Source organism: Condylura cristata, unplaced genomic scaffold, assembly GCF_000260355.1.
Source record: "Condylura cristata isolate star-nosed mole 26May11 unplaced genomic scaffold, ConCri1.0 scaffold00008, whole genome shotgun sequence".
In the NCBI taxonomy this organism is placed as follows: domain Eukaryota; kingdom Metazoa; phylum Chordata; class Mammalia; order Eulipotyphla; family Talpidae; genus Condylura; species Condylura cristata.
The window spans coordinates 16,326,522-16,348,777 of record NW_004567109.1 but is presented as its reverse complement, the minus strand read 5'-3'; the positions used below and the strand labels follow the sequence as shown (position 1 = coordinate 16,348,777).

General features: G+C 51.0%; 1 protein-coding gene across 5 annotated transcripts; it reads right to left on the bottom strand.

Annotated features, from left to right (window-relative positions):
• Window positions 1-1,522: 1,522 nt before the first annotated feature.
• On the bottom strand, window positions 1,523-21,110 carry AZIN2 (antizyme inhibitor 2). Of its 5 annotated transcripts, XM_012721986.1 has the most exons (12): window positions 20,929-21,043; window positions 20,718-20,838; window positions 19,887-20,066; window positions 18,220-18,393; window positions 10,805-10,977; window positions 9,740-9,874; window positions 8,854-9,019; window positions 7,238-7,400; window positions 5,972-6,084; window positions 2,852-3,066; window positions 2,655-2,745; window positions 1,919-2,002 (listed from the first exon to the last, which is right to left on the bottom strand). In XM_012721986.1, exons 3-11 carry the CDS (start codon window positions 19,989-19,991, stop codon window positions 2,679-2,681), a joined length of 1,311 nt encoding a protein of 436 aa, XP_012577440.1. In that variant the 5' UTR covers window positions 19,992-20,066; window positions 20,718-20,838; window positions 20,929-21,043; the 3' UTR covers window positions 1,919-2,002; window positions 2,655-2,678. The 5 variants fall into 5 exon arrangements, with proteins under 5 accessions (XP_004678817.1, XP_012577441.1, NP_001280667.1 ...); XM_004678760.2 differs by lacking the exon at window positions 2,655-2,745 and having other exon boundaries at window positions 1,523-2,002; window positions 20,718-20,835; window positions 20,929-21,110; NM_001293738.1 differs by lacking the exon at window positions 2,655-2,745 and having other exon boundaries at window positions 1,530-2,002; window positions 20,929-21,065.
• Window positions 21,111-22,256: the final 1,146 nt, after the last annotated feature.

The following is a 22,256-nucleotide window of genomic DNA, read 5'->3' as shown; positions in this document are numbered from 1 at the left end:
GTACCAGTGCCCTCTGCAAGGGCTTGGCTGTCGGGACACTGAGAATGGACCAGGCGCCCCACTTCAGGATTCAGGGATTCACCCTTCAAGACTTTATTCTGTGGACACTAAGCACCTATTCTAAAGTGAGTGAGCCTTGAAGATAACCCGTGAAGATCATTCCAGAGAGAGGGAACAATAAATGCAGGCCCCTAAGGGTGCCATGTAAAAAGGCTTGAAGACCAATTAGTCTGCGTGACCAGGGCTGCAGGGAGAGCTGATCACCCTCTTTCCTCATACCTCGCCCTGTGCATCATCTGGCTGTTCCTGGAATCTAGCCTTTTATAATAAGCTAGTAATCTAGTTAGTAACATGTTTCTGAGTTCTGTCAGTCCTCCTGACAAATTAATTGAGCTCGAGGGAGAGGGCTGTTGGAACCCCCAGCCTATATGGCTCCTCAGTCAAGCACAGGCGACAACCTGGATTTGCCTATGACATCTGAAGTTGGAGGTGGGTGTGGGATGGTCTTACAGGACTGAATCTTAATCCTTAACCTTAACCATTGAGGCTGAGTTGTAGCTCACGCAGTTGATGGCAGAAAATTTCTAAGTGGAGTGGAAGAAGACACCCCAGTAGCAGACTTACAGAGGGAAGCACAGAGGAAGGTGAAAAGCAGTGCCAGTGAGGCATCCAGAATAGGAAGGTGGATGCAGAGGAAAGCAGATTAGTGGTCGAGAGGTTAGGGACAAAAGTAGGCAGTGACTGCTAGTCAGCACAGGATTTCTTTTTGAGCTGATGGACATATTCTAGAATTAGTGGCAGTGGTTGCACAAAGTGTGAATATACTAAAACCCACCAAATTTATACTTTGAAAAGACGAATTTTAAGATGTAAATTGTATGATTTTTAACTGTGAAAGTAAAGTCTTTAGGGTCCTCTGTATCCATTGGGTAAATTCTAAAAATCTAAACTCCTTTGCTAAGCCCTCATACATCCAAGATGGGTATCAGGCCCCCCGGCACTGGGGAGGAGCCTTTCAACTGCTAGTCTGAGGAGATATCAACCTCAGGGCCTTGGTTCTGGGTGTGGCGGTACTCTGCCCTCCCCTGTTCAGACAGTGGTGTGAATAAACAAGACCAACAACCGTGTATTTGGTTGACAATTATGCTTTGCTGGTCTGCAAAGATAAGGGTTCAGAGGCCCTCAAAATCTCCCAGATACCCATCTCACTGCTTGTTCTCTTTGGAATGAGTTTCCAAAGCTGTGTTGAATATTCGATTGTTCCCACTCTGGTCTAGGTCTTAGGCTGGGAGTTATGTTCACAGAGAGACCAGTTGTGAGCTGCAGCTCCAGGAATAAAGCGTACAGCTCTGCTCATTCCCTGGCAGCTCAGCTTCCCTCATGATACCAGGCATGGAGGCCTATAAAGAAGAGAAGTCAGCTGCAGGAGATGCCCAGGCTATAGCCAGCTCAGGACCAGAGCACAGCCTGTGGGCATCAGCGTGGGGTGCCTTGTGCAGAGAAGAACCAGGTTCCACTGGAGTAAAAATAACCTAAATATTTATTTGCTTCATATTTACAAAGGTGGGAGACCAAGGGAAACCTCAAGAACATCCCCAACGCCTGGCTGACCAGGCCCCTTGCCCTGCAGAGGAGGCGGACACAGCTAGAAGGGACAGGATTTATGTTGCATACTTGAACTACAGCGAGTGTAAGACTGGTCCTATTTACAGGGCAGAAACACTACAGGTGGCGTGTGGGGGAGGCAGAGCAACACCAGAGTCCTAGCCAGAGGGTGCCCCTGCTTGCCGCCTTCCCCACTTCTCCCAGAAGCACCTCTGCGGCCTCGCTGGGGTTGTCCGGGGGGGGGGGAACAAGACCCGCTCACATGATGCTTGCTGGGGTGAAGACAGGGCCCACACACAAGGTGTCTGTGATCTCCCAGCCGCAGGACAGAGGCTTGCACACACCCTCGGCATCCTCATCCTGCTCTGCAGGCAGCAGCTGCCCTCGAAGGGCTTCCCTGAAAGCAAGAGAAAGTTATCCAAATTTATTGAGCAGTTACTATGTGCAGCTGTGTGCCAAGCACTTTACTGACACTATCTAATTGTATATTCCCCAAACCCACTAAAGGCAGCATTATCATCCCCCTTTTACTGACACAGAAATTGAGACTCAGAAGTTATCTGTCCAAGGTCATGTCCCGGAAAGGTGGTAGAACTAGCAGTCAACCCAACTCTCGCCAAGCCTACATTCGCCAAACCCCAGGGCCTAGGACTTTGAACATATCATCTGCCACCCTCAAAAAAATCCTAGGGGAATAGCTGGTCAGATGTTGTAGTGGGAATCTTGTTCCCACACCCAATTGATCCCTGCCAAGCCCAGCTCCTCGATCCCCACAGCCATGGCTCTTAAGCCAGGAATGCAGTCAGTCTTGCTGGCCTGTTCCTGCCCCCTCCAGACTACTGTGGCCCAGATTCATCTTCTAAAAGGCAAATCCTTGCTCTCAGGTTCCCAGCAGCTTCCCTCTGTTCTCAGGGCTCTCTAGATCTGGCCCCTGCCTGCCTCTCCAACCACATACAGCCACACCACCTGGGTGCCAGCCACAGTAGCCGTCTCGCACACATACGCACACACACGCACACACGCACAGGCACCCACGCAGGCATTCTTACCAGGAGTGCCTTTCTGCTTCTCTGTCATTCATAGGGCTCTGAGCTCCTCAAGGGAAATTCAATGTCATTCAGTCCACAGCCAAGCACAGGCCTCATGGAATTACAGAAGTAGGGTCTCAAATCCCAGGTTTCCCTCATCGTTTCTGCCCAGGCTGCTCCCTTCTCCCCCACACCATACCCCCACAGGGCCCCCTTACCAGGCCACCCGGGACATGGCATAGGTGACTCGGCACGCCTGGGCGCCCCCGAGGAGGGAACCTGTGCCCGTGGTGTAAGCGCCCATGTTCTCAAAGACCAGCCAGTCCCCAACGTGTAGTGGCGGCAGCCACAGGCCCTCAGCTACGCAGTCACAGCCGTCGGCCGCAGGGCCCCACAGGCTGCTGCTGTACAGGGGCTGCTCCGAGGATGGTTTCTGCAGGAGACAGGGGGGCCACACGCAGCTTTCCTGGGCATGCTTCGCACAGCCTTATCTCTTCCTCCCTCAGAAGCCTGCTGCAGCTCACACAGCCAATAGAATGAAGACTGGAAAACGCTCCCACTTCTCTGCATTCGTCTCCTCTTTCTATTCTGAAGCCACAATGCCTGGGCTTAACACCAGGCTTCATCACTTGTTAGCTGTGTGACCTGGGCAAGATACTTAATCCTTCTGTGCCTCAGTTTGCTAATTCGTAAAATGGGAATAATAAGAGTCCCTACCTCATAGGGCTACTGAAATGATAAATGAATATAGGTAGAGTGTTCAGAACAGTGTCTGGCACGTGGGGGTGCAGTAAGGCAGCACTATCACTATCACGTGGCTGTCACCTCTCTGCTTCAGTCTCAGCTGGTCTGCCTGCCACTTTCCGGAACTGGGTATGTCCCTGTCTCCACAGGCCTTCCACCTTCTGGCTTGTCCTCCCAGCCCAGCCCTGGGATTCCCTCTTCTATGAAATCCTCCCAGATCTCCTTCTGTGCCAGGTCCAGTTCCAGGACAAGAAAGACACAAATGAGTCTGACCCACCCTCCTTCAGGCACGCGGTCTGAAGAAAAAGTCAGGCCTCCAGCGGACCATCACAGGGTGGCCTGGCCAAGCTAAATATAACTACTCCATTTCAGAGAAACGAGGTTCTGACAGGTTAAATGACTTGCCCAAAGACAAAACGACCCACTGTGTAGAATTTAATTTTTTCTTAAATAATTCCAAAGCCAGAAAGAAAATCTATAACAGACCCTTAATGGGCAACCAGAATAAAAATGCCATGTCAGTGTGGAGTCCTGACAGCAGGTCAGAGAGGTGGGGTGATGGCTGAAAGAGGACAGGAGCCAACACCGACTGCCCTTCCAGGCCCCACTCACCCTCCCCAGCCCACCCCAGTGCAGTGTTCCACTTGCTCTAGGTGTCTGGGCCCCCCAAACAAGTCCTGTTTACCTTCCATCTCCAATCTTCCAGCTGTTCTCTGAGGCCCCGCACCTGCCAACTCCTAGCTTTCCTTTAAATCTCAGCTAATAGGGCCTCCCAGAAGCCCTTCCTGAAACATCTTGCTCCCATCCCAGCTTTGTTTTCATCACATTTTACCATAATTATAGTTACTTGTGAATCGTATCTGTTCAGGCCTGTCTTCCTGTCAGACTATAAACTCCGTGAGCCTGAAAATCACGACTGTTTTTCTCTCCCCCATCTTCTCCAGGTCTAACAGTCTGGCACATAGTAGGTACTTTTCAGAATAACATATTTTTAAGTGAGCAAATGAATGAATGGGAAACACCTGAGTGATGAGAAAGAGAAAGGACAAGAAAGAAAAACAAACGGGCAGAAGCCAAAGTATCTAGGAGGAGGCAGTGGAGAACAAGGGAGGAAAAAGGAAAGGTGTTTTCCATACCTCAGCCAGGAGTAAGAATGAGTAAAATTGAGAAGGAAGTCACAGATTCCATATGCAGAAACAATAGTCACACATTTGCTTAAAAAATTAATAAGTCATTAGTCTATTAGTTAGGAAATATATATACATTATTAAAGTCATGAATGAGGCCCTCCCTGGTGGTGCAACAGATTAAAGTGCAGCACTATAAAGCTAGTCACAGCCACCTCAGCACGAATTTGATCCCCACACCAAGGTGACCCACATGGCGCAGCAGACGTCTCCTGTCTTGCCCACTGCTCCCTCAGCAGTGTACTTCATCAATCTGCCTATTCTGCTCCCCACTCTGTCTCTGGTGAAGCCTCTCACTGCCTCTGCACTTCTGGCCTTTACCCCAGTTTTGTATGCATACATAAATAAACCTTTAAGAAAATTAATTTTTAAAAAGTCAAGAATGAAAATTGTCCTATATTCACTCATTCAGCTACTTCTTGAGCACCTGCTATGTTCTAGGCCCTGCTCTAAGAGCAGAGATTACAGCAGTGAACACACACACACACAGTCCCTGTGTTCATGAAGTTCATGTTCTAACAAAGGAGACAAAAATATATCCTTGTTCATACAACTTACTATTCCTGTTTGTTAGTGAAATTAATCTCACAGTTACTTCTTTTAGCTCCAAACATTAAAAACAAATAAGTTAACAAGGCAACCTGGCATGAGGGCACATCAAGGCTTGGATGCCTGGAGAAGGGAGGTGGGAGAGAAAGGGCAACCTTTGTGGGCAGTGGAGGAGGGGCAGGAACAGCAAGCGGAGCTGCCATCTCGTTGGGTCTTAACTCAGAAGACGGAAGAGGGAGGGAAAAACCAAAGCACATGTGACATGTGGCACTTTCATGATCAAGGGGCCTGTTGGACATTTAAGTTTCCCTCTAGAAGACAAACTGCTCAAGCAAAAGCTGGGAGATGAGAAAACATAACAGTATGTGTGATTTTCTTTTCCCTCTCTTGATTTTTAGGAAGTGACCCCAGCACCAGAGATGCATGTCGAGATGTACTTGAAATGCTCAAAAACAGAAAACAAATGAGCACAGGTTAAGTGTAAAAGGTTAAAACATGATGTAGCCATCCAAAAAGCAAGCCTGAGATCTAGTTAACAGCGTGAAAGTAGCTACACCCATATCAAGAGGCTAGTGGGAGGCAGGTTACAAAACACCATGATCCCAACTTTATGGGGGGGAAAATATATGACACATTTTTTATAAGACTGAAAAGGAGTCTAATGTTCAAGGAGTCTATCTTTGTGGCAAGATGATGGTGAAACCCTTTACCATTTTTGTCTATTTTCTTCGATGAATATGTTGCACTTTGTAAAAAATAGATAAAAGCACCCCCCAAAAAAAAGCTTCCTAAGAGCACACGCACCCACGCACCCATGCATGCACGCACTAGCAAAGAGGCCGCTGCGGGCCAGCTCACCTTCTGCAGGATGGGGGTGGGGCAGGTGTTGTCAAACAGGACTGAGTTGAAGCTCCCATAGATGCCCTCATGGAGGTGGTACATGACGGTCTTGTTGGCAGAACCGTTTTCCTCTGCGGTGGGGGGACGAGGGTAGCAGCAGCAGTGTCAGTGGGGGTGCAAGTGGGAGCAGACACAGCAGTGGGCTCAGCGAGGCTGGGGTGCTGCAGGCTCCAGGCCACGCTGACACACTCCCCCTGCAGCTGGCAGCTTTGCCCAGGATACATTCACCACCTGCCCCCGAGCCCCTCTATGCCCCAGCAGAAGCTGAGGCGCAGCCCACCCCAACTTAAGACCCAAAGAGATCAAGCCACTTGCTCGGAGGTGCACACTGGAGTGAGAAGCTAGGTCCCCTGGCTGGACTAAATAGGGTAACCCCCAGTTCTAGAAAAGACACACACACACACGTTTGACCTGAAGCCCATGGCCCCTCCATTCCACTCTCTCTGGGAAAGAGCACTCAGACCTCCTGCTCCCCTGCCTGAGCATCTCACAGCAGAGGATCAAGCCCCCAAGATGAGGGTCCCTGACACCCCTCACTCTCAGGGCTGCTGGGAAGCTACCAAGAAGGACAGGGAAGAGCACTGAAGTTGGCAAAGTGGACAGTGAGTGCTGAGGCAGACCAGCCTGAACTTGAAAACCAACGCTGCTGTTTATCAGCCGTGTGACCCTGGGCTAGTGACTCCAGCTCTGCGTGCCTACCCCGTCCTCGGTAAAGTGGGCTTAGACAAATCTAAGTTGTCATTAATCATTTTCATTATGTACAAGAAGTTATGAGGTGAGTGAGTCTGTTCTTGGAAAGGAGACAGAGTGGGGTCAAGTCAGGATTTACCTCTTAACTGGTATTAAGCAATCAACATGTATTCTCTTTGGTCTGTTTCGTCATTTGCACAAGGGAGTCAGTAAAGCAACTGTTCTCCCTGAGATCCTAATAGGTCTCAGGAATGAAGCCATTTGATGGAGGGGACTATGCCTTGGCCAAGCTTCCAGCGTGTGCGGGCCGGCGCTCTGCGGAGGACTCAAAGTGAGGCGACCTCTGTGGGTCTCGGGTTGCTCAGCTGTAACATGGGATTCGTGAGTGAGCTAATGCGGGTAAGTGACCGAGCACAGCGCACAGGACGGGCGCCCAGTGGATTCTCCAGACTCCCCCACCCCTTCAAGCCTAACCCTGCTTAGCCAGCCATGGTCCCTAGCTTCCAGGGGCTCCGTTGTCCAGCTGGCACCTACCCTCCCTGCCAGGCTGTTCCAGAAGAACCTCCTTCTTGGCGATGATGCTGACTGCCAAGGTGAAAGCTGAGGTCACGTAGTAGCGCCCCAGCTTGGCGAGGATGTCCACGCCACAGCCTTCCGGGAAGTACAGGTCCAAAGCTGAGTTAATCACAGAGGCAATCTGGTGGCAGGGTCAGAGAAGGACAATGACATGTTTGCAAGGTCGGGTTTATGCTGAAGACCACTCCAGGTCTATTTCTTCAAAGCTTCTGTGATTTCAGGAAGACAAACTTGGCAGCTGCTACGGCCCCAGCTGGTAACAGCAGACAGCAGACCAAGGAGGACAGGAGACAGAGCTGGGTCAAGACCCTCATGCTTGAATAAATCTCCCCCCTCGATGCTCCCACCATGTTTAGTATGCAGATTCAAGACGCCCTGATGTGAACCTTTCTTACATTAATCACTCATCTGTTAAATGATGCATTATTTTTCCAGAAAATACAAGAAGAAAGATGAAAGTCACCCCTAATTCTATCACCCCAGGTTAACCTAACCAATGTTAATTTCTTGAAGTAGCTCCTTTAATTCTTTTTTTAATACAAGCACTATTTTGATTTTAAACTTGATAAGGTTATATATATGTTTTTATAACCGTTTTATTAGTCAACGAATTGTGAATGACCACCCCGAGTAAATGTTTTCATCATGAGACGCTACCTCATAACCAGTCCCCAAGAGTTAGCTGGACCAGGGACGTCCCTGGACTTCTGTTAGGAACAAAGCTGCAGAGCTTATCTTTGAGGCTGATTCTTTGTGTCTCTCCCGTGCTGAGTCAGTTCCTAGTCGTGGTGGTTCCCATTTGAGCGCTCACAAGGAGGCGCGACCCCTACTGGTTGGACTGGGCATGTGATAACAGCTTTTTCTTGACTTAGACTTACACTACAAATGGGAAGGAGACAGGAGGACTGGGAATGAACAGGTTGGCTTTTCCACCCCCCCTCCCCCCCCCCCCCCCTCTCCCATTTGATGTCTCACTGGCCACCTGAGAGTGAATAGGGCACACCCACACTCTCAAAGAGCTTTATGAGGTAGGCAAATATCAATGTGTGTGTGGACAGGGGTCAGGCTGAGCTGGTGTGCAGTCCTCTGCAGAGGACTCAAGAATTGAGGCTATAGGCCCCCCTGGTGGCGCAGCGGGTTAAAGCACAGCATTAAGAAGCTAAGGCACTTCACCATGAGTTCGAGCCCCACCTGCCCCGGAGGTGACCCACATGGCGCGGCAGACCTCTCCTGACCCGCCCGCTGCTCCCCTGAGCAGTGTACTTCGACAGTAGACCTGTTTCTGCTCCCCGCTCTGTCTCTGGTGAATTCTCTCATCTCCCCTGCATGTCTGGCTTGTATCCCTGTTTTGTATGCATAAATAAATCTTAAAAAAAAAATTGGGGTTACCTCTATGAGCCTCAGTTTGCTCAACTGTAGCACAGAGTTCATAATAGCAGATAACCCAGGTAAGTCACCAAACACAGCACATGGGGCCTCTCACAGTGGGCTCCTATAATCCTCATAGCCCTGCCTGCCCACCCCACCCCCAACCCCTAGCAAGACCGATGCAATGCTCCCAACCCCAGGGTTACCTCTTCGAATCTCACTTTGGCCCCCTCTGCTCCAGGGAAACCACCACCAAGGTCCAGGATGTGCATCCCGTGACCCAGCTCGGCACCCATTTCAAACACGAGCCGGGCGTCTGCGATGGATTGAGCGTAGGCCTGAGGGTCAGGGCAGCCACTGCCAATGTGAAAACTGGAGAGGGAGGATGAGCCTCAGCTTACATGCAGGCCCCAGAAGCCACCACTTCAACCCCTAACAAGAGAGACATTTAGCAAGCCACAGGACATGACACCCATTCTACAGATGCAGCGACCGAGAGACTGACGGTTAAATGAGTTGCCAAGGGCCTTGCGGCAAGTGGGCAGAGGACAGGAAGCTAGACCCAAGGCCCCTGGGTGCGTGCCGCTGCTCCCATTCTTCCATGCTGGCCCTGAGACTGAGCCTTCTGGGAGAATGCTCAGGATCCCAGGCAGATGTCCCTCTCAGTCAACACCACGGCCTCCCTCCCGGCTTGTTTCTCCATCTATAAAATGGGGCTAAGAGCCCACAAGTCTGTGGGATTACATGCATTATGCATTTAGGTTAGGTCTGGCAAATCCCACTTACAGAAGAAATGAAAGCTATATGGTTAGGTCATTACTATTACTTCTTCCACATCCCTGCAAGAAAAGAAGCGGAGCAAAAATGTGACCCCTAGATGACAGGCTGGTAAAACTGGCAAAACTACGACCCTCCTGGAACATGCGGAGACAAGACCTTCCGGGGAATGTTAGGTTGGGCCAGAGGGATACTCCTAACTGTCCTCCCAAAGACAGGCAATTTCCAAATGCCAGAGGTCCAGGGACAGGCCTCAGTCTTGCTAATTAGTTTCCCCTGAGAGGCAGTGGGGAAGTGGGGCTTCCTGGCGCTCACCTCACACCCACCACCTCCACATGGTTTTTCTTGGCATCTTCAAGCAGGTGTCTGCAGGATTTCAGCGACGCCCCAAAGGCAAGGCTCAGGCGGCTCAGAGAGTGGGCGTCACTGGTGGCAAAGCACAGAACCATCCTGCGGAAAGAGCAGCACACCTCTGCGGTGGGCCTCCTGCCCTACCCCCACCACACCTCTGCTACCCCCACCCCCATCCCGCCCCACCACGAAGCTCCCATTCCCTTCCTTTCCCCATGCAGCCAGGCCACCCCCAGGCCTGTTCCATTCACTCCCTAAAGACCCCTCCGCACCCGTCCCACCTCCACCCCCTCCCACAGCCGGGGAACCTGCCAGCAAGGAACTGACGCAAAGTCCTCCCCCCCCACCACTCCAGTTCCTCTGAATCAGCCTCTACATCAGTCAGAGCCTTCCAGCCTTTCTTGCATGAGGGGTACCATTCCTTTAAACACAGTCTTAAGAACCCCACTGTTGCATAAACAGACAAAATGGAAGCTGCTTGGGGTGAACCAAAGTGGCCCACAACGTGGCCTCCGCTCCTCCTACAACCCACCACCCTTCCCCAGCCCCCCCCCCTCCAGCTCTGACCGCTGCCAGAGCCCATTGGCACCAGGTACCTGAGCCGCCACCAGCATCACACACTCTCCCTCACCCTCCCTCATGACAGGTGTCAGTCACACCAAGTTTCTGTTTTTCCCTCGGACACCCGAGCTGTTTCCCACCTCCAAGGGTCTGCTATGTGGGTCACCTGAGGTGCTGGTGAGCCCCTCAAATCCTATTCGTGCCACGGCCCACCTCCAATGCCGCCTTCTGCACGAGACCTTCCACCAGCCCCTCTTGCTCCACTGCGACTGGCCCGCACAGTAGCCTGGGCCTTGCTCAGCCTGGCCGGGATCACTTACTTCTCCCGGGATCCAGTCCAGGGGTGGCCACCCCACCTCCTATGACTGAGGCCAGCTTTAGGGCAGGGTCCTCTGCCCCAACTCCAGTCCTCTGGCCCCTCCCCCTCACGACAGCCCAGCTTCCCCACAAGAGAGGTTCTCGGCTTACTTGGCACTGGGGTGGCTCTTTACCACCTTTGCCAGCTCCATCTCGTTGTCAAAGCTCAGCAGCTGGACCCCATGCTTGGCAGCATACTTGATCTGTGCAATTTGCTTACAGGGGTTGGCGTAGATGATCTTACTGGCGGGGACACCAATATGCTGGACCAACTCCATCTCTGCCTGTGGGGTCCCAAAGGTGGTGGTGAGGAGGCACTGGGGCCTGCCAGCCCGTGGAGGCCGAAGAAGCAGGGGGAGGGCAGAGTTACTGCTATGTATGGGAAGGCCCAGAAGAAGCAGGCCTCGCTCTCAGACCACAGCTACACCCAGGTCAGGGTTCGTGCTGGCTCTCCACTCGTTGACAGGCAGGCCTGCCACCCACCGTCGCCCAGGTGGTGCCCTGCAAAGGCGGGCAGAGAGGCCACGCAGAGGGTCCACAGCAGTGTTTACTGCAGCCTTCTGGCATGAAAGCGTCTCTTTCTAACCAAATCAGCATGTTTATTATAACAAGTGCCTTAGGAAAAGGGTACATTTTCTAATCTACACGAAGGTGAATGGACTCACGGTGTTCCTGACGGTAGGCTTCGGGCACATCTTCCTGGCAGATTTAAATATTTAGAGACTATGACTTGATGTATTAGTAAGTTCAGACGCAGGCCGTCCAACACAAGAAGGCCTACTCTGCGCACGCCCCCATCCGCCCCCTTGGAGCGGCCTCACTGCCACTCCACCCGAGCGGCATTAATGGTACAGACAGGGTGGTGGTGATGGCCAGCGGGGAGGGCAACCATGCCCAGGGGCACCTGCCTCAGCAGGCACAGTGGGATTCTTTGCATCGGTGTTGGCAAGTGTTTTCTATCAAAGGCTAGAGAGGAAATATTTTAGGCTTTGTGGGTGATATAGTTTCTGTCACAACTTTAATTTCCTTTGCAAAGCAACCCAAGACATTCACTAGAGTGGTGGTGATCCAATCACATTTTTTAGAATCAGGCCATGGGCTGGATTTAGCCCCCAGCCCACAGTTTTCCCTGCCTTTAGATGGGCTATTTCATTCAGTACTTGTAAGAATCAAAGCAGAGGGCCCTCCCTGGTGGCACAAGGGGTTAAAGCGCAGCACTGTGAAGCTATCTGCAGCCGAAGCCACTGCAGCACAAGTTCAATCCCCAGCCAGGGAGCTGACCCACATGGCACAGCAGACCTCTCCTGACCTGGCCGCTGCTCCCCTCAACAGTGTATTTCACTTGATCTGCCTGTTCTGCTCCCCACTCTGTCTCTGGCGAATCCTCTCACCCCCACATCTCTGGCTTGTATTCCAGTTCTTATATGCATAAATAAATAAATCTTTAAAAAAAAAAACAAAAAACAAAAAATCATAGCAGATAGGTATTAACTCCATTCTGCAGAGGGAAACTAATGTTCAGAGAAGGTATGGAGCAGGTAGGTGGCAGAAACAACCTCCAAACTCAGGTCAGACTCTCTATGCTTACAGGAAAGAAGTCAAGATGAGCAAGTTAACAACAGTCGGAGACAAAGGACCATTTTCCAACGTCCGGATATGAAAGAGAACTCTAATTTCAGTTGAGCAACTTTTCAGTACAAGGCACTTCTATGCCTTCTCTCAGGTGAGTCTGTAACTATCCTATGAAGTATTTCTTGGTCACATTCTAGAGAGGTCAAAATGGACTTTAGTAAGTATCAGAGAGGTTCACCTACAGAGCTGACTGTTGCCATCACGTTGCTGCCAAAGACCCTGAATATGAGTAAACAGGAAAATGTGGTTTTGTTCCTTGCTTTAACCACATGCATAAGAGGAAAAGGCAATGGTAACACTCTGGGGATTTGTGATTCAGCTTTCATTATAAATATTTAAATAGTAACCTTTGCTATTCACAGAAGGATTATCACGTGGCAGCCATAGCATTAAATATTTTATATGCATTCTCTTATAACCCTCATAAAATCTTAGGAGAAAAAAAAATCTTAGGAGATAGGAAACAGAGAGGTTAAGAGACTTGCCCAAAGTCACTCAGCTTAGAAGAAGCCTAGGTGGAATTCTAGCCTGGCCTCAGACTTGGGCACACCAGCTATGGGCACATTTCTACAGGGAGAAAGCAAACTTGACCCTGAGCTGACAGGTACTTCAGAGTCCATTAAGTCGCCAGGCACTGTGATTGCTGGTAATGTAAACAAACGAAGAAAAACAAGGTTCTCTGAGCCTGTTTCAGACTGATGGGAAAGATGGACAGGCACTAATGGACTCGGAATAGTGAGAAAATTACAAATGGACACGAGCAGTGATGGGGAAATACAGGCTACTAGAGGGTGTGAGCTGGGAAGACCAGGGGGAGGGGTGAAGGACAGACCTTCTAAGGGAAAGAAATTTAAGCTGCACGCCACAAAGAGTCTCAAGCTAAGAGAGAAGGAAAGTTTCCAACAGCAGCAGCAGCCTGGACAGAAGTTGAGAGGCAATAAGGTGCTCAGCTGGATCAAGGAACAGAGAATGCCGGAGTGACCTGGGCAGTGAGCAGAGTGGGGGGAGGGAGACAGGCTGGCGGTGGGTTTGTCTTTTACCCTGAGAGTGATGAGAAGTAGTTTGCAGGGCTTCCAGAAGGAAATAACATGGTCAGACTTGCATTTTAAATGCCCGCTGCTCTGGCTACCATGTGAAAAAGGACTGCACCCAAGAGAACGCTGGGGAGCTTGGCAACTGTCACCCCGGAGAGATGACAGAGGCCGCATTAGGAAAGCAAGCAAGGTGTGTTTAGGGCTGGCACATGGGGATGAGGCCTACGGCTACCTGACCGGCCTCCACTCCCAGAGGGCCCTGGCCGAGGGGCGGGGAAGGACATGCTGAGCGCCAGGCCAAGCTATACACCAGAGTGTCGGAAGAAACAAAATTGCTGACAGCGTTTTTAAGAAATGGGAGCCTGAGAGAGACCCAGAGGAACTCACAGAGTTAGAGCTGAAAGCGCCAGCACCGGGACCTACAGAGAGGTGAGGAGCGGGATGAACCTGACGGGTGCCCCCTGCAGCCAAAGAGAAGCCTGTCCAGCAACTGGCCTAGGGAAGAAGGCCGGCTCCACCATCCCAGACGCCCAGAGGGGCTGTGGCGGCAGAGTGGGCCCACATTCCTCTCAAGTATTTCTAAAGTCTTGAGAACTAGGAGCATATGTTTATTGTTCAGTGCTTATAATTAATAATAATAATAAGCTGCACATGGAGAGTTCTAGCCAACACTTCACTGATGCAGGAGGAGTCCAGAGACTGGCTGTGTGTACAGTTAACACCACACATTTGTTAGGAAGCTGGATCTCAGGTGAAGCATGCTTACAGAGGTCACTGTGGTGAATGCTGCTATGAGGCCAGAAAATAGGGCTGAGGAGTGTCCCCAACAAGGTCTAGTGCACCCCCTGGACAGATCTCTGAAAGTCTGCAGAGAATCTTATAGATTACGACAAGGTCACAAGGTACTTTGTAGGCGGATGAGTGATTTGAATAAGTGGGGTCAGCTGTGTGGTGAAAGATAGATTTGGGCATTTAGTGAAGAATTTAACATAGAATACATATATTTTTAGCGATGCACATGTGGACTGATAAGGTTTTAATCTCTGGAGATAAAAAGCTGATGTAGTATTTTTTTCTTTAAAAATAAGCATCAATCAATCAATCAAATAAACATCTTTTGTTTGAATAAATCAAAGGAATATTTAAGTAAAGTGCCGGGCCCCGGAGGTGGCTGGGGAGATCAGTAAGAAGAGTTTCTTTGGAGTAGTGAGTGGAACTGTGAGAGTGAGTACCAGGGCTGTGGGCTTGGGCACTAAGGGAGAGACCAGCAAGTGGAGAAACAGGATTTGGCCATAAAGAGGGAGCAATGGATTGGGGTGAGGGGGGTGACTGGTGGCCAGGGATGGCAGCTTAAGATAGAAAGATGCTGAGGAAAACTGCAGGGGCAGGGTGAGGTAGGAGAGATGAGGTAAGGTCTCTGGGAAGGTGGGTGGGTGAACCTGAACCCCTTGCCAGGCGTGGCCTACGCCCTTGACCTGGGGCCTGCTCCCTCCAGCCCTGGTCAGTGTGGGCCAGCGCTGTTAAGTGTAGCTACCAGTTATGGCCAACCAGAAAAGGGCAGCCTCCTCCTTCCAAGAATAACCGCATCCTGGAGCCACTTCTAAACTGCACCCAAAGTCTGCATGATCACACCCCTCCCCAGGGAGCCTTGGACTCTTCTAGTTCTTTGGGATTGGCCAAGGCATCAAGATTCAATCTCCAGCTCAGCCAGCCCCTCCCTGGAGACCTTGGAAAAAAACAGCAGCAGGAGAGGCTGAGCCCTATTCCGGTACCCAGGACGGCTCCCCTGTGAGCTGCTCAGCTTCTGCGCCTCAGTTCCCTCACAGTGGATGCGCCCTCACAGGCCTGTCCTCAGAGCCATGGTAATAACAATTACCTCACAAGGCTGTTGTGAGAATAGAATGAGGTCATGTACAGAAAACACTTGGCAAAGCACCAGGCACAGCAGAAACACTCAGGCTTGGAATGTCCCCACTGACTTCAAGGCCTCCGGGCTCTGCTACCCACAACTCTGGAGGCCAGCCCCTGAGGCTAGGAGGTGGGTTCTGCCCCTGGATTTCCAGAGACAGAAGACTCTAGTAGGTAGGATTTGGTCTTCTTTGTCCCTCCACCACAGAGGCTGGAAAAGGACCACCTTTGTCTTCATCCAGAGAAGAGGCCCAGCACACGCAGGAGGCAGGCAACATCTCTTTCCCAGGTATCTCACAGGGCTTTTTAGACCTGCACTAGAGTCCGTGTGCAAAGCAAGAGTTAATGCAAAGGCCTCTGCAGTGATGAGAGAGAAAGGGTCATCTGTCACTAGGAGTGAGCATCCAGCCTCTGGTCCCCCTGGCCTGTTCACCCTGGCCATCCCACAGGTGCACACCTCTCTCCCGCCTGGATCCCTCTAGCTTTGTGATCCTGTCCAGCTTTAGTTCGCCTGCTTTCTCCTCCAGGACCTCTCTAGAACCCTCCTCACAACACCCAGACACATTGTTAACCAGGTTTTAAAAGACATTGTCCTCAAACCTGGACAAGATCATGACTTGAGAGCATTAAAGATTTGGACATAAGACCTGAAGCCCTAACATACATAGAAGAAGACACAGGCGATACTCCTGGCATTGACCACAGAGATGTCTTTGGCAAGGAAGTATATGTAAAACAAACAAATGGGATTACATCAGACTAAAAGGCTGATGTAGAAGAAACTACCGCAAAAATAGACAGTCTACTGACAGGGAGAAGATATTCACACAACACACATCTGACAAGGGGTTGATATCCAAAATATATAAAGAACTCACCCAACTCAACAACAATAAGAAAAAATGAGTAAAAGACCTAAACAGACATGCAGAATGACAAAGAGCTTGAAAATGTTCAAATCACTTCTAAGTAAAACCACACGAAGTATCACCACACCTCTTTGAGAATGGCCATAGCAAAAAGACTGAAGGCAGTAAGTGTGGGTGGTGGGACAGCAATAAGGGGGCCCTGGGTCCCAGTTTGGGGGGATGGCAATGGCAGTCTCTGTGGTACGGAGAGCCCACAAACACGGAAAATGGAAATACCCTATCAGCCAGCAATACCACCCGAGGACTTTAGTCAAAGGTTATGAAAACTCTAATTTGAAGCGATTCTGTGCCCCTAAGTCCCAGCAGCATGACTCACGACAGCTGCCACACAGACAGCCTAAATGCCCACTGACGAGGACTAGAGAAGTAAGCAGCAGCTCATATACTCGGTGGACTAGTACTCAGCTATTAAAAAGGTGGAATCGTGGGCCTCCCTGGTGGCCTAGGGGGTAAGTCTCAGCACTGTCACCATGATGGCCTAAGTTCAATCCCTGGCCCACATGACGCAGCAGACCGCTCCTGTCCCCTCAGCAGTGTATTTCAGTCAATCTGCCTGCTCTGCTTCCCACTCTGTCTCTGGTGAATCCTCTCACGCCTACACCCCAGCTCCTCTATGCATAAAGAAATAAAAGAATTTTTTTTTAAAAAAAAGGGCGAAATCTTGCTCTTTTTGATACCCTGGATGAATACTGAGGTGACCAAGCTCAGTGAAATAAGAAAACGGCCAGGTGGTCTCATTCACAGTGGGATATAAACAATCAGAGCAAATGAACTGATGAAACATAATAAATGTATCTCATAGATTTGTGAAAATAGGGTGGTTACCATCAGGAAGTGGGGGTGAGCAGAAAGAGTAGGGGGTCATTGTGATAATGTGACTGTCAGTAGGGCCCCAGTGTTGAGTGCCACACATAAGCAAGGTGTGAAGCTATAATCCTGAAATGTGCACAATATTATACACCAATTGTAAATCAATAAAATTTTATTAAAGAAAAAAGAAGCTGTCCTCAAAACAATCATTACAAACCATAAACACACACACACAACTAATGATCATATGAGAAATCAATGCCCAGCAGGCAAGCTGCCCCGTGGGCCTTTTGTGTCCTTGCTGTCCCCTGTCTGGAGGCCCTTCCCCTACTTATCCCCCGGATCCTTTACTTTCTTCAAGACTGCATTCAAATTTCAGTGAGGCCTTCCCTGGCAAAACCTACTTCCCTTTCCCACTTTAATTTTCTCAACAGCATTTTCCATTAAAATACTGTTCATTTTTATTGTTGATTTGGTTTTTAGGGAACAAGCTTCGTGAAGGAAAGGTCTCTTCTTATTTCATCTGTTTTGTTCACTACTGACTCCTCACTGAGAATAGTACTTGGTCCCAAAGGAGGTGCTCAATAATTGCTTGCTAAGCAGATAAACATGTCCAAAGCTGTATGTTGAGGAAACTTTATAGCTTTGAGGTCCAGTAAAAGCTAGGCCAAGGGACACAAGGATAACAGTCTGTCCTACTCAGCACCCTAGTGCCAGGACCACCTGGCACTGTAGGTGCTCGGGGAGCAAGTAATGATAGCATGAAGGCAAGGAGAACATAAAGAGCAGGAGGGAATCGAGACAACACCATTAATCAAATTAGAAAAGCAGTAGAATTTGCAACAATAACAAAACTCTGAAAGGATTAGTTAAGAAAATAATAATCACATTATTAAGATTACAAAGAAAACACCAATGCTAAAAGGGTGTTTGCTTTGTTTTAATTAGAATACCAGGCATCGCTCTATGCCAACAAGTTTAACCCATCTAGCCAGGGACACACAAGGTTCCTATTTCAAGGCTGGTAAATTCCATGCTTGTTTCTCCCTCTCTCATCCCTGGAGCCCCCTCCCGAGTGGGTGGCCTTCCCAGAGGGCAGGTCCAAGTGCAGATCATGCCTGCCTCTCCAGGGCTCACCCCCACCAGTGATTAGTGTGCGCAGTGGGCTGTACAGGTCAGTATGTCAGCGCGCCGGTGCCGGCCAGGAGCTCACCTTGTTGGCACAGCTGAAGCCCAGACCAAGCTCGGCCAGGACCTTCAGCACGCCCAGGCTGCTGTTGCACTTGACAGCGTAAAAGGGCCGAACTCGCGGCAGGCACTTCAGAAAGCAGAAGTGCTTCCTCACTACGGCGCCCAGGTCAGCCACGAAGAAGGCAGCAACCTCACCCTGCACAACAAGGGGTGGATATGAGACCCTACCCAACTCACTCCTTGTGGATGCCATCCATGGGCCGCCCGAGTCCCTGCCCCAAGATCAGCTCTGGCCAAGATGCTCCCTGCTCTAACATTCCCTGGCATTCCCAAGCCTTCAGGAGAGAGGCAAGTGCCTCTGCCTGGCATTTGCAGCTCAGTAATGCAGTGCCTGTCCCCCGCTCACTGCAGCTCAAACTCCAGCTGCAGCCTGGATCCTTTTCCCACCTCCAAGTCTCTGCTCCCACTATGCCTGCCATGTAGAATGCCCTCCCCCTATGTCTGCCTGGCAAGTTTCAGCTCAAATGCCACCTTCCCAAATCAATAAGGCAGCTCTGCCTTTGATACCCTCACTGAACTCTGCTCATGCTCCAGCAGTACCAGCACTGTGCAGATACCTACCTTCTCCAGAAAAAGATGGAAAAAGCCAAAGCCTTACACATACAGATGTTCCATGACACCTTGAGGTTGTCCCACTGCCACTGCCACTGTCACCCAAACCTGTGGACAACTGGTCACCACAGATTTGCCAAAAGCTGAACAAGAATGGAGCTGTGCTGTGGGTGAGATCTTAAACCTTCCCTGGACTTAAACGTGCTCTGGCCTCGGTTTCCCTTTTAGGCGAAGCTTTTCTACAGACACCCACTTAGTGTCCAACATTATGCTAAGGGTCAGAGATAACTAGGTTTTTGTCGTGAAGGGGCTTGGAAGGGGATGAGAATAATCCCTTTGAGCAATTTAAAGTCTATTGAATAAATGGGAATGTCTACAAAATGCAGTGGGGGGCCTCGGAGGAAAGATTTTCAAAATCTACCTAGGGGAACCAGGAAAAGTCGACAGTAGTGAGTAACAAGGAGTGAGCTAAAACAGAAGAAAAGCTGGGAGAAGGAAGCTCCAGGCAGAGGGAGTAGCCTGAGCAAATCGTGACAAGAGCACACGGCATCCTGGGAGCAGACGGAGAGTCGCTGGCTCATGCAGCAGATCCTCTGGTGAAGGCCAGAAATAGGGCTGTGAGGGCAGAGGGCGCTCACTGGCCCCTGCGCAGTGGAAACTGCCAGAGAATTCTGATTTGAGCAGGGCTGTGATAAAGCTGGAGGGCACTCAATGAGGCAAAAAGGTTAGGTTGGGGATTTTGGAGAGATGAGGCCTGAACAGGGGAGGTTCCAGACAGGCACCTGAAAGGTAATTCACAGAGCTTGGCACTGTCTCCCTATGGGAGAAGCCCAGACACCCCGGCTTCAGACCAAAGGGCCAGGTAGAAGAGGGTGCTGTTTGTTCAAGGCAGGGAGCACACAAGGGGCAGGCTGGGGCAAGATCCACGAAATGGGAATAAAACTAGTCTATCGCTTGCAAGTAGCAAGGACTGATATCAAGTAAGTGGAAGAGTAAGAGGGGGCCCTACCGACCCTGACAGGGGCAGCAGCTGGGCCACCACAGGGAACCAGAACCCAGCCCGAGCCCAGTCCTCACCGCAGCGGCCTGTGAGGCCCCCAGAGTGAGCTCCTCCAGCAGGTCTGCGGTGCTGAAGCCCTCCTCCACCATCACAAAGTCCGATTCACTCAGGTAGCCCTCCATGCCCAGGACGGGCCACAGGCGATGGAGCTGCCGAGGGAGCCGCTGCCGCTGCCGCCTTAGAAAGTATGCAACACACTGGGGGGGGGCGGGGGAGGGGAGGGATAGGAAAGGGGAGGCTGGGGGTGCTGGCCTCGGCTGCTGGCCTCCGCACCTGGCCTGTCATGCCCCGCCCCTAGCTCAAGCCTGGGGAGTTTAACCCGGAGGAGTGAGAACAATCAGGAAACCCGAATTCTACACTGGGAGGAGATCTCGTGCGCCTCCAAGGCACTGTCAGCTGCCCCATCTGTCAAAAGGATGCCTGCTTCGGAGAGCATTTCCAGTGCTGAAACTCGGGTCTTAGGGGAAAGGGAAAGAATGAGAGGGAGCAGAAAAGCCGAGAACCTCATGTAGGGAAATTTCCAGGGTGCCCCCAGTTCTGACCACGCCCACCTAAAGTGGCCGCGAGTGGCCCCACCAAGGATTCTCAGTCTGAGAGCAGGAGCTTAGGTTTGAATCTGTTCTCTGCTGCTTGACCTTGGGTACACCATTTTAGCGCTTGTAGTCTCAGTTTCACCGTTTGTAAACGGGACCCGGCCGGTCCTAACGTGCTAGGATTCTGAGCGTGCATATGGGGGCGCCACATGAAGGTTGGGGGTCGCGGACCCCCCAGCGAGAAAGGAAGGCTGAGGCCAGCGACCTCCCTACGCCCCAGTGCAGAGCCGAGGTGCCGCCCCCACATCCCCTTACCAAGCCCCGTCCTCCTTCGCGGGGGTCAGTGCCAGGTGCGCTGCTAGGGGGGGTCGCCGGTGACCTCGAAACTTGTGCAACACCCCGAGGAGGAGTGGCAGTTGCGGAGCCGAGGCCCCTGCTGAGAGGAGACAAGGGGAGCTAGGGAGGTCAGCACCGGAGTCCAGAACACGCTCTCCCCAGGGCTCCCCGAGTCACACCCCGCACTCGCCTTAAAACGCATTTACACGGCTTCGGCCCATAGGTCTCCCCAGCGAGTGAATCGGATCCTCGGCGCCTCCGTTCGCTCGCTCCCCCCGGCTCGGGCCCCGCGGCCTGCGCCCCGCCCGCCCTGCAGCCACCGACCCCACGCCCCGCCTTCCGACTGCTGCCCACTTATATAAGCCCCGCCCAGGCCCCGCCCCTGGCACCCAGGTCCCGCCTTCGCCGAGCCCCCCCACTCCGTAGCCCTAGCAACCGGGTGCGGCCATCCCATTGGCCGATTCCGACATAAAGCCTTCAACTCGGGCAGCCGACTCCCCAAACCTGAGCCTCAGTCCTCCGCACCTATCCCACTCGGCTGCTACCCACGCTGAGAAACCCGAGCTGCCCAGGCGCTTAGAATCCCAGCGTCTACGCGGGGGGACCCTTAGAGCCTGCATGTGCTCTAAGAGTGGGCAGAAGCCAGGCTTCCGTTTCCTGAGGACGCCTTTACTGTGACTCTCAACTATGGTGTCTCTCTCCTCTCCTTTCTCTGCTGAACTTCCTATTCACCCTCGAAGCCCAGGTCTACTGTTGTCATCTTGTATCACTTTTCTAACAAAATCCGCTGTTTTTAAGTGCCTCTTCCAGCAGGAATCTTCTGATTCCTCCAACTCAAAACCCAGCTTAAATGTCTTCAAGGAAGTCTTCTTGTGGACTCTTCCAACTCAAGGCAATTGTCGCTTCATACCACCTTCTGAGTCACACAAAGTCCTACTCACCTCTCAAGTGAAATTGTCTCCTTCTCTAGGAAGCTTTCTCTAACTTCTTCAACTCAAAGCATTTCTTCTCTTTTAAACTCAACAAACTTCTGCTCATCCATCAGAATCCAAGATCTCCTCCAGGGTCTCTTCCTGGGGCCCTCCCCTGACTTTCCTCGCTGGAGAGGAACAAGGGAATTCACAGCACTTAGACCTGATGTTGCTTTACATTCTTTTTGGTTACACTTCCCAGCTAGTCAGGGACCCCCTAAGGGCAGGAAGGACCCCCTAAGGGCTTCTCTGATACCCTGGCATCAACAAAGTGCTGAAGAAGATTCAATACCTGTGTTACTCAAAACCTGATTCCAAAGTTCCCCCAGAACAGTAATTGTACAAAGACAGTGAAGGCATGCTTGAAAAGGGGCACTTCCTCTACGAGGTATTAAAATATTGTATAAAGCTATAACCTTTAAAACAGTATGGTGCTGGTGCAGGAAGAGACAGGGTAGAGCAGAATGGTATAGGACAGTTTCTGGAACAGCAAAGAGTTTGGTACAAAATGAAGTCAGGCAGCATTTCAAAGCCATGGGTTGATATG